The 18,199-nt window shown below is 42.1% G+C and overlaps 2 protein-coding genes across 2 annotated transcripts in view; one reads left to right on the forward strand and one right to left on the reverse strand.

Moving 5' to 3' along the window:
* endouc (endonuclease, polyU-specific C) overlaps nucleotides 1-263 on the reverse strand; it is a 36,161-nt gene extending 35,898 nt beyond the window's left edge. Inside the window, exon 1 of the mRNA XM_048607660.1 lies at nucleotides 165-263. Within this exon, the coding sequence (XP_048463617.1) occupies nucleotides 165-175 (11 nt within the window). The 5' untranslated portion in view covers nucleotides 176-263. The remainder of the gene's footprint in view (nucleotides 1-164) is intronic.
* A 132-nt stretch (nucleotides 264-395) lies between these two features.
* On the forward strand, nucleotides 396-18,073 carry LOC109921602 (NADH-cytochrome b5 reductase 3-like). The gene is made up of 5 exons (XM_020521626.2): nucleotides 396-466; nucleotides 3,189-3,317; nucleotides 7,582-7,654; nucleotides 13,784-13,890; nucleotides 17,910-18,073. The coding sequence occupies exons 1-5, from the start codon at nucleotides 446-448 to the stop codon at nucleotides 18,045-18,047; spliced, it is 468 nt and encodes a 155-aa protein (XP_020377215.2). The 5' UTR covers nucleotides 396-445; the 3' UTR covers nucleotides 18,048-18,073.
* Nucleotides 18,074-18,199: the final 126 nt, after the last annotated feature.

The following is an 18,199-nucleotide window of genomic DNA, read 5'->3' on the forward strand; positions in this document are numbered from 1 at the left end:
TGAGAGAGGATGGGGAGGAACAAGGGAGATGTGGAGCTGGAGTGAGAGAGGATGGGGAAGAAGAGATGTGGAGTGGAGCTGGAGTGAGAGAGGATGGGGGAAGAGGGGAAGATGTGGAGTGAGAGAGGATGAGGGGAGATGTGGAGTGAAATGGAGTTACTCACCCTGATGCCATGCTGCTACCCCGGATCCACCGCTGATACAAACTATCCCCGCAGCCCCGAGATCGTATCCGGCAGCCGGGGCGGCAACGAGCCCTCCCATTGGTCCACCCCCTGTCACTCTCGTACAACTAGCGGGGCAACTGTCCAATTGAAGCGCGGGAGTGCTGTGGTACCAGCCAATAGAGACTGCAGTCGTCGGGGCGGGGCACCCAATCCGAATAAGGCGGGTGGGCGGGACTCGGCTGTGGTTACTTTGTGTCCGGATTCGGGGAGGAGAAACAATGTGGAGCCGAGTGATTGGGGTAAGAGGAGGGAGAGGATAGAAGGATTGCAGTGAGGCATTGGGGTAGGAGGAATTGCGTTGACGGGGATCGAGGAAAGAATGAGAGAACTGGGGTTAATTGGGTTGAGGGAAGGATCGGCACAAGGAGGTTAGTAAACTAGTTGAAGGTAAACGATTGGATTGCAGAAGAAGGACTGCAGGAATTGAAGGAACGGGGGAAAGGGAGAGTGAAAAAGAAGGAAAATCAAAACGTTGAGCTATGTGTGATTGGAGAATGTAAAAATCAAATAAATGTAGAGGAGGTATTTCATAATTGTTCAAAAGATGTGTGCATCGTTGGCAAGGCCGGCTTTTATTGCTTATCCTTTTAAATGCCCATGAAAGGGGGAATGAAGAGGAGAAAGTAAAATTGAGATGAATTCGGTGTTGAGTTTGAGGGTGATTCGGCGCATTGTTATCTCTGGGCTGGCTTACTGATAGGCCGATAAAGGATGGGGAACTGTGGCTGGAGCGTTTAGCTGTCTGGCATTTTTTTTAAACGGGTTTCTGACACCCCCCCAACGTTGTGTTAACTTGCCATTCTCAACTGGGTAAATCTGGTACCCCCAGCGCCAGGTGAGGTGACAGGCTGGCTGGGTGGGTGTAGCCAGAATAGTCTCCGCCTATCCTGGGCTCTGGCATTGGAAAGTCTGACTAAAACCATTGGCCCAGAGCCCGGAAGCATTGATCTAACAAAGTAACAGGACTGGCTGCTTATAGCTTCTTGACTCATGTTTCTGCAACGCCTTTTTGAAAACTGTTATGTTGTGTTCTCGGCTCTTGAGTCAGAAAGTTGTTTTCAGTTCACACTCGAGGACCTGAACACAAATGAAGACTGACACATCAGTGTACGATTGAAATCCCTCTTTAGATTTAAAAGATCCCCCTAGCTGTGTTTCAGAGAAGAGCGGAAGTATTCCCTTGGTCCATGGGATAATGTTTATCCCTCAAACGTCACAAAAATGATTGTCTGCCAATATAGCATTTTACTATTTATAGGATCTTATTATGCACAAAATCGGCTGCTGGATTTTCCTACATTACAACCATGATTACACTTTTAAAAAAAATCAGTTATCTAAAAAAGCATTTTGTGAAGTCTAGCCATGAAAGGGGCTATATGGAACACAGGAACAGGAATGGGCCCTTCAGCCCATTAAGTCTGTTTTACCATTGAATTGGATTATGGCTGATCATCTATCTCAATAACACTTTCCCATGCCTCTTCATATCATTCGTGTCCATAAATCTATTGACTGCAGTCTCGAGCACGCTCAAATGTTAAGCTTCCACAGCCGTCTAAGGTAGAGAATTACAAATATTCATCACCCTCTGAGTAAAGAATATGTAGGAAATTATACCTGCAAGTTTCTCTTTCCTTAAATGTCTGAAAAAGTTTGTGATAGCCAATGAAATATATGTGAAGTGCAATGATCCCTGTTGTAATGAAGGAAACACAGCCATCAACTTATGTGCAGCAAGCTCCCACAAACAGATCATGGCTGCTTGTTAGTGAGATGATTGAGGGATACATATTGATGAAGACATCAGGAAGAGCTCCTCTTCACCCAGTGCTGCCTTAAATGTTTTACATCAACTTGTAAAGAAGAGGAGAAAGAGCCCTAGTTCAATGTTTCAACAAAAAGATGCTAACTTTAGTGCAGTATTTCCCTGTTGCTGCCCCCTCAGGCAGTATGGTGCTTTCCCCAGCCCAATCCCTTGGGGGATGCAGCATATCCCTCTATACTTAAGTAGGATGTTGCGGTGCTCCCCTCTGTGTTGACCCTCGGAGGGTGCAGCGCTCCCTTCTATACTGTCCTTTGGACAGTGCAGCACTACCTTTAGTACTGCCCCTCAGATGGTCTGGTGCTCCCTCAATGGAGTGTCTACTGAAGTTTTGAGTCAAGCATGGGACTTAAATCCACAAACTTTGGCTTAGGTCACTGGTTCTTTTCTGGCTCAAAAAAAAGTCTGAATCTGTTTAAAAATGTGAAGTGTAAAGTATTTTGAGAGGCCAAGGTAAGGGGAGTACACCTTGAACAGTAGGACCCTTAACATGTAGAGGCAAGAACCATTACAATGTTTTTGAGAAGACTGGTAGCTCGCATTGTGGATGAGGTTGTAGACTTGCTCGCTAAGCCGGTGTGTTTGATTGCAGACTTCCTGTCAAGGTGTTAATAAAAAAAAAAAAAATTTTTTGACTGAGGCAAAAAATGTTACCGAGGGGAAGAAAGGAAAAGTGGGTTGGTTGGGAAAATGTTTAAAATAATTGGCAAAGAGGACTACAAGAGAAAAATTTCCTCAGATCATTAAAAATTTGGAAGGCACAGCCTGAAAGGTGAGAGAATGAGATTCAGTGGGAACTTGCACTGGAAGAATTAATTTGCAAGGACATGTGGAAAAGACTTGGAGCTGGGGTTAAATTGGCAAACTTGTTCAAAGAGCCAGGTAATGTCTGTGTCCTTGAAGGACCATCAATGTCTATCTATATTAGAGCTTGAATGATACTAATCCACAAGCAAGGTGAGGAGGCAGGACTTCTGTGAACAATCACAGACAGTACGGATATTGATATTGTGCTATTGGTGTATTGCTGAGACATGCTGTAATCATCTAAGCCAACTGACCAAATACAGATAGTGATCTGAATGACCTCTTCCTGTGCTGTAAGAGATGTGATAGTATTCATCTCCATTCTGTAGGCAATTGGCTCCATTCTGAGGTCGTTGCTTGACTTCATTTTGAACCTACTTCAGCTCAAAGTTAAGGGTCCACCAGTCACACTTGAGGACCCAAATACGAAGTATCCGCTGAGGTTGATCGATAAAGAGGTGAGTGAACTTGCTCTGAAATAAACTTCATCGAAAAGCAATGATTCAACTGACTTGTTATCATTTTCTCAAGGCACTTTAACTTCAATCACGATTTAAGCTCAACATCTTGATGGGTCGATGGTTACTATAACTTTTATTGTCTCTTGGAGAAGAGGATTTTTTAGTCGTACTGAAAAGTCCGCTGGATAGCAGTACAATGCCATTAGATAAATCATTACTGCTGCAAATATGAGTAATATCTGCCAGATACATTGAGCAAGAAAATAAATGACTGGGACAGCATAGACCATGAGGGGTTAAATTATAACTTTTTAATAGTGTCAGATGAGCAAAGGGAAATGGGATCAATGTACTACAGGATAGAAGGAGAGTAGGTAAGAAACCTTAGTCCTTAAGTGATTCAAGAATGATCAAAACAGGAAGTCTCAATTTGAGAAAATAGCTTTGCAGTAAACATTTATATCTATTTATGCAAATAGGCTGTTTTCAAAGGATTTAAGGTCAGTTGCACCATGAAATTTTGTCTAAGCTGCTTAGTCACACAGCACAGAAACTGACCCTTCAGTCCAATCAGTCCATGCTGACCATAATCCCAAACTAAACTAGTTCCACCTGCCTGCGCTTGGCCCATATCCTTCCAGACATTTCTTATTCATGTACTTATCTAAATGTCTTTTAAACTGTACCTGCATCCACCACTTCCTCTGGAAGTTCATTACACACGAACCACTCTCTGCATTTTAAAACAAAAATTGTCATTCACCTTATCTATACTGTCTCGTTTTTTTTTTTTTTTTTTTTGATGCTCTAGAAGATCACTCCTCACCCTCCTATGCTTCAGTGTTATTAAAACAAGTCCCAGCCTATCCAACCTCTCCTTATAACTCCAACCCACCATTCCCAGTAACATTCTGGTAAATATCTTCCCTACAATAGGGAGACCAGAACTGAGCTCCAGAAGAGGCCTAACCAACATCCTGTACAACCTCAACATGATGTCTCAACTCCTGTATTCAGAGGTCTGAGTAATGAAGGCAAGCATGCTAAACGCCTTGACCACCCTATCTATATGTGATGTAAACTTCAAAGAATTATGTACCTGAACACCTAGGCCTCCCTAAATAAAAACCAAAAGAACTGTGGATGCTGTAAATCAGGAACAAAAACAGAAGTTGCTGGAAAAGCTCAGCAGGTCTGGCAGCATCTGTGAAGAAAAACAAAAATCAGTTAACGTTTTGTCTGATGACCCTTCCTCAGTTCTGTTAACGATGATTTTTTTCTTCCCAGATGCTGCCAGACTTGCTGAACTTTTCCAGCAACTTCTGTTTTTTATACCTAGATCTCCCTGTTCTACAACATTGCCCAAGGCCCTAATTTTAATTGTATAAGTCTTGCCTTTGCCTTTGTTTGTTTTGCCAAAACACAATACATCATATTTATCCAAATAAAACTCCATCTGCTACTCTTCGGTCCTTTAACGCACTGTGCCAAGATCTCTTTGTAATCTTAGATAATCTTCACTCTTCTTTATAAACCAAGTGAAATGGACAATGGAGTTTGGATTTCAAAATTTATTTGAAAAATTTGTAAAAAGAAACAACTACACAAATTGAAAGCCATTCTGTGTGCAGTGCAGATCAACTACCTGTCGTGGGTATCAACAAAGAGGGTCTGGACAGAATAGGAAAGGATACACCCCTCCCTTTGCAGAAAGATTGAGAACCAGATGAGATCTACTGAAGATAAATATCAACTGAACTAATAGTGAAATGAGGAAAACATTCTTTATGCAGTTAATGGTTGAGATCAGGAATGCTCTGCCTCAATGCAGTGCAGTGGAGGTACATTCACTCATGGCCTTCAAAATGATATTGAATGATTATCCAATTGAAAATATTTTCATGTCTGTGGTGAAAACACACCGTGGGATGAACTATGGTGTTCTTGCTTCATTCTGCACTGTTCTGTGATTTTCTAATAACTGTGTGCCTTGCCAGCATAGTCAACCGTGAACCACACACGCAAGATGTTTGAACCTAATGCACGAATATAAACTTCGCTTCTATTTGTTATCATCAGTCTGTGATATCCTTTGTAAAGTTGGATGAAGGTGAAGTTTACTTTACAGACTTGGCTTTTGTTCCTGAAGCTGCTTATCACAGTCCAAAGTAAATGATTAATGATTTACTGCAACTTATACACAACCTTGCTGTTACAGACAGTGAAGGATTAAATTAACTTGGCTTAGAATCAGTCAGGGATATGGCCGGTCTGTGTAATGGCACCATTGCTGATGTTTATTGTATGTTATCTTGTTACAGATAAACCAATGGCATATCATGGACTCTTGGCTTAGAGATGTTCAAAATATTTTTTTCTAGGCTCCAGGCAGTCAGGGCTATCATGTCCTGCATTGTAGCCCAAATTATTTTGTTCATGGGGAGGTTTTAAAAGCCTGAGAACTGTTTCTGAATTTATTATTCACTACTACTGAGATTGCTCTGCAGGGTTTTTCCTGTTTTCCTCCCAATTTTTGTATTTCTCAAAAATGGTTTATTGTGACTGATTTTTTTTTTTTTTAAAACGTTATTTTCAATGTTGAGTCATTGTTGGGAAACTTAAGTTATACTGCATTTGCACAGCACTTTGCATTCTCACTTTGGCAAAGATGGGAGATGAGTGGAATTTCTTTGGTTATAGTGTCATAGAGTTGTAGAGCACAGAAACAGACCCTTCGGTCCAAGTTGTCCATGCTGACCAGATATTCAGACTGAATCTAGTCCCACTTGTCAGACTTTGGCCCACGTCCCTTCAAACCCTTCCTATTCATATGCTCATCCAGATGCCTTTTAAATGTTGTAATTGTACCAGCCTCCTCCAGTTCCTCTGGCAACTCATTCCATACATGCACCACCCTCTGCATGAAAAAGTTGCCCCTTTAATTCCCTTTTAAAATCTTTTCCCCACCCACATAAACCTATACCCTCTATATATTTGGATTCGTGGATTCATGAACATGGCTCCTCTGGGAATGATACCTTGCAGTTGATCTTGAAGTTCAGTCCAGACAGACCTTGATACAGAGGCAGCTTGGCCAATTTCTGGATCCTATGAATCAGGAATATAACCTAGCCCTGGAATTCCCTTGTTCCATACTAACTTGAAAGCTAATGATTTAAATTATTCTATTATATCTTTTCATGGAATATAGGTGTTGCCCATCTCTAATTGCCTTTGAGAAGGTGGTGGGGAGCTGCCGCCTTGAACTGGTGTAGTCGGTGTGGTGTTGTGACATGCTGACCTGTTATGGATGGATTTCAACACAACTGAAGGAATGGCAATATATTTCCAAGTCCGAATGGTAAATTGTTTGCAAGGGAGCTTGCAAGTGGTGGCATTATTCTCGTAGATGGTGCAGATGCAGTTGAAGGAGATTTTAATAGGTAGCTTTGATTAATTTTTTTTTTAATGGTGCAGATGGCTTCCCCAATAACACACTCTCCCTCTCATTCAGTGGATGAATTGGAATACCACCACCTGCAAGTTCCCATCCAAGATACATAGCATTTTGCGGTTGAAAAAAATTGCCTTTTTTTTTCACTATTGCTTGGTCAAAATCCAAGAGCTTCCTTTTTAGTAGCACTGCACTACACCACATGGATTGCAGCGGTTCAAGGAGGTGTTCCTAATCACATCATGAGGGCACTTGGGAATGGATGATACGTGCTGGGCTAGGTGCTGATGCTCGCACAGAAAGGTGGAGTCTGGCCAGGTACATCATTCATTCATTGTGATGTTGCATGAATGGTGCCTCTAGCACTGTCTTGCATCATCTACGCAAGCAAAAGATGTCCCTGCCGCCTCACGGGGGGTTGCGACCCATGGTTTGAGTACTGCTGCCTGGCCCATTCATTTCCACAGGCAGTTATTGTGCATTTAATGAGCTCAGGTAGAACAGGTGACTTGGGATCCATGCTTTACTGGGGTTTTCCTCACTCACTGTGCACCTGGGCCCATTAGACACTCTCTCGTCGATAAAGATTGATCACTGATTAGTTAGTAAGTCCATTGGCATTGTATCATGTGACCGCCAAGATTCTAGAAGCATCTTGGTTTGTTTTCACCCAGTAATCTCTAACAATTATAACGCTAATCAGCTCCATTCTGGCTTCCTCATTGGATGAATACTGTGTGGGAAATTTTACAGTTGGAAATGCGCATGACAGTATTTCAAGGACGTAACTGTGTTTGCTCTTCTCAGATTGTTTCCCGTGACACCCGGAGATTCCGCTTTGCCCTTCCTTCTCCAGAGCATATCTTAGGCCTGCCAGTTGGTGAGTCAATATCTAATCCCTAATATATTTTGGAAATCTGAACTTGTGTTTACTGTAAGCTAAGAAAGACTTACTGCAGCCGTGAGTTCCATTCCCCATGTCTGCATAAATTTCCAATTTTTCATTGAGGGGAGAAAAGTTACATCTTGAATTGATCTTCCATTCTAGATCATTGGTCATCTACTACTTCAACATTATATTCCTGTGTTATTGACAAATCTCTTGACGTCATTAGTATCTGCAAAGCTTTCAAGTCAACCATTCCAATGACTGAGTTTCCACAGCCCTCTGGGGTAGATAATTCCATGGATTCACCACCCTATGAGCAAAGACATTTCTCCTCAGCTTTATCCTAAATGACCTACCCTCATCCTGAGACTGTGTTCCTGATTCTCGCCAGGGAAGTGTCCTTCCTACATCCACATTTCAGAATTTTGTAACTTTCAATAAGATCACTTTTCATTCACTTAAATTCTAGACAGTACAATGCAGTCTCTGCAGACACTTCTCATCAGAGACCCTGCCTTCTCAGGCATTAGTTTGAACCTTTTGCTGCACTGTTTCTATGGCAAGGATAACCTCTGAAGTAGAGACACTATAGCTGTACACGATATTCCAAGTATGATCTCACCATGGCTCTACCATTGCAGGAAGCTATTTTACTGCTGTACTGAATCTCCTTGTGATTAAAGGTGAACGTTTATCTTGCTAATTGCTTGCTGCATCTTTGTTAGCTTTCAGTGACTTCTGAACTAGGACACCCAGGTCTCTTTGGACATCAACAATTCCCAATTCCCTGTCATTTAAGAAAAACTTTTTTCACTTCCCTTCCTCCAATCAGAGGAGGAGACCCTTTGGCCCTTTAAACCTGTGGCAGTTCTTTGAAAGAGCTTTGAAATTGGTCCAAGTCCCCCTCCTTTCCCATTGTCCTGCTGAATCTTTCCTGTTCAAGTGTTCATCCAATCCCTTATGAAAATTACTGTTGAGTGTGCTTCCATTGACTTCTTGGTGCATTTCTGATCACAACAACTCAAAGTATTTAAAAATTCTTCGAAATTCTCTCTGGTGCTTTACAGTCTAATGTCCCAATCAGTTTCCACTGCACCTTTTTTAGATTCAAAAGGACGTGTACATCAGTTAAAAATTAACTTTATGATCACTTGCTTGAAAATTTTCTTTGTAAAGTGTCTTAATGTTTATCCATTTTGCAATTCAACAGTGAAACTGTTGGAGCTGTTCAGATAAAATTTGACTTCTGTGGAGGATGCAGCGGTGTTAGGCTGGAGAGGAAGACAGAGTGGCAGACATAAGAATTGGTCAGCCTATTTGGTCCCATCAGTGGGATCGGATTAGATTTTAATGTTAAGTATTAAACATCAAAAGTGTTGGTTAACCAGGCATGTTTTCTAGTTGGAGTTTTATGCTACCTCTCGCATCTCAAAACCCCCATATTTTTATATATGGGGTATAAGTAATATTTTTCATCAACCTGTTCAGACATATATGTCTGGAGCAGATGGGACTTGAACCAGGACCTTCAGGTTCAGAGATAGGAACATTACCACTGCACTATAAGAGCCATTGTAGAACATAAAACTGTGACTCTGGATGGTGTGTCCAGTGACATCACCACTGCACCACTACCTCAACATTGAACTATTCTTTCATTAACATATAAGCATTATTCCCTAGTTCTGTTTGGCAGTAGGCATCCCCGCCTGACCTTAATAGGTGGCGTGGTGGTGGCTCAGTGGTTAGTACTGCTGCCTCAGTGTCAGGAATCCAGATTCAATTCCACCTTTTGACTGTGTGGATTTTACACATTCTTCCCATGTCTGCGTGGGTTTCCTCTTAATGCTCCGGTTTCCTCGCAGAGTCCAAAGATATGCAGGTTATGTGGCTTGGACATGCTAAATTGCCCATAGTGTCCAGGGATGTGTAGGTTGAGTGGGTTAGCCATGGGAAATGCAGAGCAACAGGGAGAGGGTAGGAGTTTAGGCCTGGGTAGGATTCTCTTCAAAGTGTTGGTGTGGACTTGGGCCAAATGGCCTGCTTCCACACTGTAGGGATTCTATGATTCTAATAGTAATTTATTAGAAATTGTGATCATCTGTGTAAATAGGCAAATTGTGACTGGTAGAGTTTCACACCCTTCAACTTAACCATGCTGTAATAATGCCTGCACAAAGTTATGATAGATACCAACTGTTCTTCAGGCTGGTAATTTGATATGACAGATTTCTTGCCGTTTGTTGAAATCAAGCATGGTTTTCCATGGCATTCAGCAGCTGTGACTTGGCACATCTGCTGGGTTATTGGCTTCCAACCACTCCCAATATATACTTTGACTCTTCTTCACATGGTTATTTTGTTTTAAATAAATTCAGTTGCGTTACAGAACAGTTGGGCACTCAGTGACTCATGCAGCTTTTTTAATGGCATTACAGGTGTGGGTGTTGCTGGCTGGGCCAGCATTTGTTACCCATCCCTGATTGTCCTGGAGAAGGTGGTGGTGAGCTGCCTCCTCGAACTGATGCAATGCATAAGGTATACACAGATTCTCTGTGCTTTTAAGGAGAGTTTCAGGTTTTGATCGAGCAACATTTGAAGGAACAGCGATTTATTTCCAAATCAGGATTGTGTGGGGTACAGAGGAGAACTTGCAGGTGGTAGTGTGACAGGAATGTGCCTTTGTATCTCTTGGTGGTTGAGGTTGTGGGTTTGGGAAGGGCTGTTGAAGGAGCCTTGCAAAATACTGTAGTACATCTTGTTGCTTGTATACACTAATTACCAAGTTCTCACCAGTGTAAAATGATTGGCTCCTTTTGAAAATGATTAAAATTCCTTGAAACTTTGGCCAATTGTGATCAGTAGAATGTTTTGTAGCAGTTTTATCAGGGAGCTAAGGCTGATGCTCCAACATGCATATGTTTAGGAGAATTTTAAAATCCAGATGTTCTTGTTCAGTAATCCTGTGGGACATATCGTGCACTTATCTCTAATTCATGTACACTTATCTACATTGTAGGTGCACATGAAGACAAGCTCTTGTGGGGGAAAAATATTTGTGTCCCACTGTTGAGCTAAATTGTTCAATAGCTATTTGGAATGTTTTTATTCTTCTAAAGAGAATTTTTTAAAAATCTGTTATTTGACTCAATATGTTGTAATAAATGGAAACAATATCGGAGTTTAGAGCTTAGAGTGTTAACTCTATCCCAGAGAGTTCCATAAGAGAATTATTAGAAAGACAAACCAACAGAAATCCCAATTTTGATTACCTGTCATAAACTTGGTGTACTAGGCTACCTGTCGAGAATCTATGCTTTTTAAAGCCAGTGATGCAGGGCTAATTTGAGATTGGCAAGTGCCTGTCACTGGCCAGGCCAACATTTATTTCCAAGATTTAGTGACAGTAATATTGTTCCAAGTCAGGATGGTGAATGGCTTGGAGGTGCACGTGTAGATGGTGGTGTTCCCATGTATCTGCTGCCGTTGGCCTTCTAAATGGCAAGGAGTTTGGAAGGTGCTGTTGAAAGATACTTGATGCAGTGCATCTTCTAGATGATGCACTCTGTTGTTGCCATGTATTGATGGTAAATTGAACATTGAAAGTTTTAGCTGGAATGCCCAATGGCAAACTGCTTTGTCCTGGATGGTGTCAAGCTTCTTGTGTTGTTGGAGCAGTTAACTTGAGCACTGAGTCTGGAGTCCTATGTAGGTCAGTCTCCTTCTAAGGCTTTCCCCAAAGACATCAATGAACCAGATGGATTTTTTACAACAATTGGCGGTGGATACTTGCTTGCCATTATAATTGATTTTTAATTCTAGATTTTATCTGCCATGGTTAGATGTGAACCCATGCCCTCAAGTTTGGCCTGGATTAATAATCCAGTGTCATTATCACAAAAGTAAAAGGTAAAGTTACCATTACCAGACCATAGGGGGCTGCTCTGTTGAATGATTGGTGGTTTAACCTGGGGCTCACCATGCCCCAGACAAGGGTAGAGGTTGAGAAGGCATTTTCTTCATGGAAACCTCAGCCAGTGCAGGACTTGAACCCACGCGTTGGCATCACACTGCATAGCAAACCAGTTGAGCAGCCAACTGAGCTAATCGATCCTTTGGTAAAAATGTCATCGTCCCAGAGGACTATAAAGCTGCTCTCTCTCTGATTAGAGAGAGACAACTGGTGGTGGGTTTAACCTGAGGGCCGCCTCGGGCGAGGGATGAGGTTGAGAAGGCGTCATCTTCGTAGTGAGCTCAGTGATTGCGGGAATTGAATCTATGATGTTGGCATCATTCTGCATTGAAAACCGGTCATCTAGCTAACCCAGCTATACCACTGCTAAACTTGGCTCAATTTGGTCTATATGCCAGGCATGGTACCAGACCAGTGCTTATTCTTCCACTTGGATGTGTTCATGACAATTAGTGTCATTGCCCAGTGTTAAGGTGGTGTTTTGAAATCTTGCTGTGAAACTATAACATTGTTCACAAGTTGAAGAACTCAATGACTCATTTTAAATGAAGAAATGGAGATGTTTTGTATATTTCTGGACTATGGGTGTATTTGATCCAAATGCTCACAATTAATATTTTATTTTGAGACATTTTGTGCCCAGTTTTGGTATCCATTTCTAAAGAGGGGTATACTCACTTTGAAGGTGGTATATTGAATATTCACTAGATAGGTTGCTGAAATGAGGTGGTAATCTTATTATGAGAGAGAGAGAGAGAGAGAGTAAAATGGTCCTATACTGCCTGAAGTTCAGAAGAATGAGAAGTGATGAGACTGAAGGGAGTGACAGGGTCGTCTCGTGCGCTTGCTCGCTCTGTGTGTCTGTGTTCTAAGACATGGGCATGGTCTCAGATAAGGGGTTACTTTTATTTAGGACTGAGATGAGGAGAAATTTCTTTGCACAGGGGTTATGAATATTGCACACTCTCTACCCAAATGGGTATGAATGCATGTTTAAGGCTGTGTTGTTTTTGTAATCACAGAATAAAGGGATTTGAACAGGAAAGTGGAGTTCAACTATAAGAGTGCATAATCATGTTGAATAGCAGAACGGGCCCGAGGGGCCAAATGGCATCCCATGGCTCCTGTGATTGTGTTTCTAATGTGTACCTTCTCACCAGTTCCCTGTGTCTACACCAGGTTAAGTTGAAGTCTGCCTCAATATTTTCTTGCCAAATGCTCTCTCTTCCATCATTATTATTTTGTACTTAATCTGGACATTTTGTTCCAATAACTATTTTTGTCTTTTAGAAAGTGATGGAAACAACTAGCTTTGTCAGTGACTGTTTCATTTGGTTTGTTGTTTTCAGGTGTGTTGAGATGGCAATTTCTCCAATAAAAGTAAATTAAAACATTATTTTTATAATGTTGTGATTTTCTAAATTTAATGTACTTTGGTTGTCTGTATTGGAGCAAGTGTTATCCCAGGCTGATAACTTCCCAACGTCAGCTGTTGCTCTGTTTGTGAAACACTTACCAGTTGAATCACAAAGTTCTGGGACCAAGTCCCACTCCGAGTTATGAACTCTAAAATCCTAGCTAACTCTCCAGTGTCTTGCTGAGGTAGCATTTCTGACAGAGCAGCACTATTTCAGGTGTCGCATTAAACCAAGATTCTATCTGCCTGTTGGGTGAATACAAATTATTTCATTGGAGCATGTTAAAGAATAACAGGGTTGTCGTCCCTGATGCTGGGGATCTCTCAAGATCATTCAAGCAGGCCTTTTATCTGGTCACTATCATGTTGCTGTTTGTGGAATCTTGATGTGTGTATCATTGTCACATTTCCTACATCATTCACTAGGTGGCTGCAGAGCATTTGGTGTGCATGCGTGCCTGTATATAGGGTTAAGCTTGACCAATTGTGTTTAAATGCATCTGCTTACCCAGCTACTTTCTAAAGGGTTGCAAGGTCGCCAGTTACCTTCAAGATGTGTATTAAAAGTGATACCAGTTCATCCAGCTGGGATGTTAATGTTAAGTAGCCTGCAAAGATAAGTGCTCTATACACATCAGCCATTGGCCACCAGTAAATCAGAACGTAAAGAGCAGCCCTTGGTTCTAAATCAAATGTGATAATGAGAGAGTCTATTTTCTTTTTTAAATAGGGCAACATATCTACTTATCAGCAAAGATTAATGGAGAACTTGTGGTCAGGCCATACACCCCTGTCTCCAGTGACGATGATAAGGGCTATGTGGATTTGGTCGTCAAGGTAACAAATAGGCATAAAGTTTTGGTCTGCCTCTGACTTGTTCCCGAATGTCCACACCCTCTCTCTTACACTCTAACACTTACCCAGACATCATACATGTACACTAAGGTATGCACACTACAAACTAGAAGAGGAACAAAAGAGCAAGATTGGGCCATTTGGCCCTTTGAGTCTGTTCCAGCATTCAGGTAAGACTTTGACTAATCAGCACCACTTTCCTATCTGCTCCCCATATCCTTTGACTCCCTTGTCTATCAAAAATCTGTCCAACTCAGCCTTGAATAAATGTCAAGACCCAGCCTCTAACTCTTTCCTGGAGGAAGAGATTCCACACCTGTAAAATAAGGAAGTTTTGATAAAACTATACAAGGCACAAGTTGGACCACAGGGATTGGCTACAGTGTAGCACACTTCATTCTATGGGGGTGTGTAAAACCAGGGAACATATCTTAAGAATAAGACGTCTCTGTCAATACAGATGTGGAGAAATTTCTTCTTAGTCGGCTGTTCAGGTGCATCCACTATCTCAATAGCCATTTCTTTTATATTCTAGAAGTCTAGGAGACTTATTGGTCTTTAGTCCCAGTAGTTTCCCTAGTACATTTTCCTAGGATAGTAATTGCGTTTATTTCCTCCCTACCTTTTGCCTCCAAATTTAGTATTTTTGGGATGTTATTAGTGTCATGTACCATAAAGAACTAATCTAAAGAATTCATTCAATCCCTCTCACTTCCTGGTTCCCCTTTGTTGTGAATAATAATGATTTATTGTCATTTGTACTCTGCAGTGAACAATGTGGTAAAATACAGTGAAAAGTTTCAACTGTCGCCACAATCTGGTGTCGTTTAAATACTTGAAGAATGAAAAGACAAAGCTGAAGGAAAGTCCATCTTTGCTTTGCCACCCCTACCAGGAGTCCTGAGCCAGCTGGCTGGCCGACCAACGACTCCTGTGTTGCTGCCTGTACTGGACCCACCAATGTTTGAGTTGCTGCTCCTTGGGCACCATCTCTTAGCTGGACCTACATCGCCGATAGGTCACCAATACTGTGTCCTGTGCTGGACCCACATTCACCCCGCAACCAGGATCCGCAACCCCCCCACCCCCAACTCCACTGTCACCGTCACCTCCCCAACAGCCAGGTCACCCTGGCTCCAGGCCTACCACAAGCAGGAGCAGTCGCTGCCGTCTCACCGACAGAGTCCCTGCTCTGGGCATACCACACTATCACCCAGAGCCCCTGGTTCTGTCACCAGGCCAGGCCAGACCAGTGCCTCACCAATGGTCCTGCTCCAGCTGCGACCCTCCTACGGGTCATTGTTGAATCGTGGGCTGCGGGTGGCTGGTATCCGTACAGATGGCAGTTCAGGATATCAAAGCGGAAGCAGTACATCTCAGATGACCGCCATGTTATTTCTCCAGTGTCATTTTCCAAGGGGCTTGTGTTCACCTTGACCCCTCTCTTCCTTTTTTTTTAATGCATTTAAAAAACATCTTTGAGTGCTGTTATAATGCTTGCTAGCTTACCCTCTGCTTATTTTCTCCCTTTTCTTTGGTTAACTTTTTTCTTTTAAAAACTTTCTGAATTCTCTGGCTTACCACTAATCTTTTCCACACTTGTTTTTTTTTCAATTTGATACAACCCTTAACCAACCAAGGAAATGTATCTTCATCTTAAAATCCTCCTTCCCCACTGGAATAGATCTTTATTATGAATCATGAACTATTTCCTGATTTGTCTTTCATTGTTCCTGAACTATGTTTCCTGCTAAATTCCTTACCCAGTCCATTCTAGCCATCCCTGTTCTTATTCCTTGGTAGTTACCCTTATTTAAGTTTAGTGCAGTTGTTTCCATCCCAGGTTTCTCACTCTTAAATTGAATGCTAAGTTCTGCCTTGTTATGGTCACTATTTCCTAAGGAATCTTCTACTCCAAGACCTGCCTTGTTACACATTCAGATCCAAAATAGCCTGACTGGATCCATAACATGCTGTTCTTGGAAACTTGGGAATACACGCTCTGAATTCTGGATTGGCTCTCCATTGAAAGTTCTCTCTACAGCTTTAGTTATCAATTTATTAGGACACTGGCCCCAAAAATGGTTCAAGTAACGCGTATCCCACAAGAACAGCTCCCTTCTATCACTGTACTTGTACTTGTGCCATTGCCGTGTGACCTGAAACCCATCCCTCCCACACCAATCTTTTGAGGCACCTGTTTAACTCATTGACTGTGTTTATCAATACCAGTATACATATGGCTCAGGTAGTAATCCTGAGATTATTGCTTTGGTGGTATTGCTATCTAACTTTTGGCTCCTGACTGTTCATATTATTTGAGCAGGAAGTCCTTTCCTGATCTAGGGTTCCAACATGGATGATGATGATAACTGAATCCCTTCCCTCCTGTTCCAAGTTTCCCTCTAGCCCCAAGGAGATGTCCTTAATCTTGGTTCTGGGCAGGTAATCAAGCTGGTGGCTGTAGAGAACAGTATCTATCCTCCTAATCACAATGCTCTTACCACTGTAATCTCCTATTTCCTCCCTGCCACTTGCATGGCCCCCTCTACCATTTTAGTGGTGAGATTGCTTAGCCTCCCAGCTGTCTCCACGCTGTCCCACATGCAAAAATCCCACATCTGTTCTTCAATTACAGGGGCTAAGACTATAGGGGTTCCCATATCTGCCTGACCTGTGGCCACACCCTCCTGTCCCTGATCACAGATCAAATTCATTTTACATAATGAGGGGTGGGCCCATCTCCTGGAGCAAAGTGTCTCAGTAACTTCCCCTTCCCTGATACAGAGCAGTAGTTGCAGCTTGGATTCTAGTTCCTTGATCCTTCACCTACAAACAATCCAGATATATTTACTCTGCATCACCTTGGTCTCCAGCAGAGCCCACATGCTACAGCAGCGATACATCCTGTCACACTATCGTATTTTATTTAATCTATTAATTCACTACTCTATACTGCTAAAGCACTTAAATAGTCTACTCCTCACAGTTAATGCCCATGTGTCACATTGTGGTTCACTACATTATTCTGCCAATGGTCTCCTCTTGATCTAGGCTTTTCATCCTCTCCTGCTTATCTCCCAGTCAAAATACTATTTTGAGCCTCAATAAAATAAACGTTAAGTGCTCACTAATTCACTAACATCTTCTGCTGTAGCGGAGCAAAAGTGAGTGCCTAGAGGCTGAAAAGGTTCACATGAAACAACCAAGCGCCACCCTCCCTGTTCTCCCCTGAACAGCCTGAATCACTTAACTCTGGTACACTGCTGTAAGTTGGCTACTTGTATATGCTCCTAACACATAGGCCTATCTGAGCGATTTAATGGGGAATTCACCTTCTGTTTCATAATCAAACTACTTTGGGGGGGGAAAAAAAAAAAAATTCCTGTTTTAATGCTGACAACTACAGAATTTAAACTGTTGCTTTCAATTTAATGACAACTGCAAACTAAGTTAGATACAAATTATAAATTTATAAAAAGTAAATTTAAATTTTCTTAATCAGCAATGCAGACACTCAGTTCTAGCCCTAAAAATGCACAAGCTCAATCTTTGCTCAACTCCTCTGTCAAATGTCTCCTAGATGTATTTTCTGTGATCCCAACGTCTTAGGCCCAGAGAGGAAAATGGCAAAAGTTAATGTGGTTGAATTGGTGCAGGCGGAGGCCATTTGGCCAACTGTGCTTGTACCTTCTCTTTGAAGGACCTATCCAGCAAGTCTCAGTAACTCCTGCTTCCTTGTGGTTATGCAAAGGTTTACTGGTGCTCTCTGGTTCTTGGGTAGAACTTGCGCCAGTTCTGGTGCTGAATTGGGTTGGGTTTGAACTGAGCTGTTCTTAACCAGTACAAGCTCAATATTGCAGTTGAAATCTGCACGTTATGAAAGCAGCAGTTTCACACTAAAACAGTGTGTGGGGGTTGAGCTGATAACTGTGGGTATTTTCAACTCCTAATGTGGTCACTAGGAGTTGCTCTCAATAACAGTTGTTTTCTTGTCTCAGATTTACTTTAAAGGTGTTCACCCCAAGTTCCCTGAAGGGGGTAAGATGTCCCAGTACCTGGAGAGTTTGAGACTGCAAGATGTGATTGATTTCAGAGGGCCCAGTGGATTGCTTGTCTACAAGGGAAAAGGTAAGTGAGAGATTCCACTTCGTTCTCCCAGATTCTCCGTCTTTATCGCTCTATTCTGATGATGCTACCTTTCTCTGGGGCAGGATCTCTGAAATATCGGTGTAGAGCTGGATGAACACAGCAGGCCAAGCAGCATCAGAGGAGCAGGAAGGCTGATGTT

The sequence above is a fragment of the Rhincodon typus genome, chromosome 18, assembly GCF_021869965.1.
Source record: "Rhincodon typus isolate 14 chromosome 18, sRhiTyp1.1, whole genome shotgun sequence".
NCBI lineage: Eukaryota > Metazoa > Chordata > Chondrichthyes > Orectolobiformes > Rhincodontidae > Rhincodon > Rhincodon typus.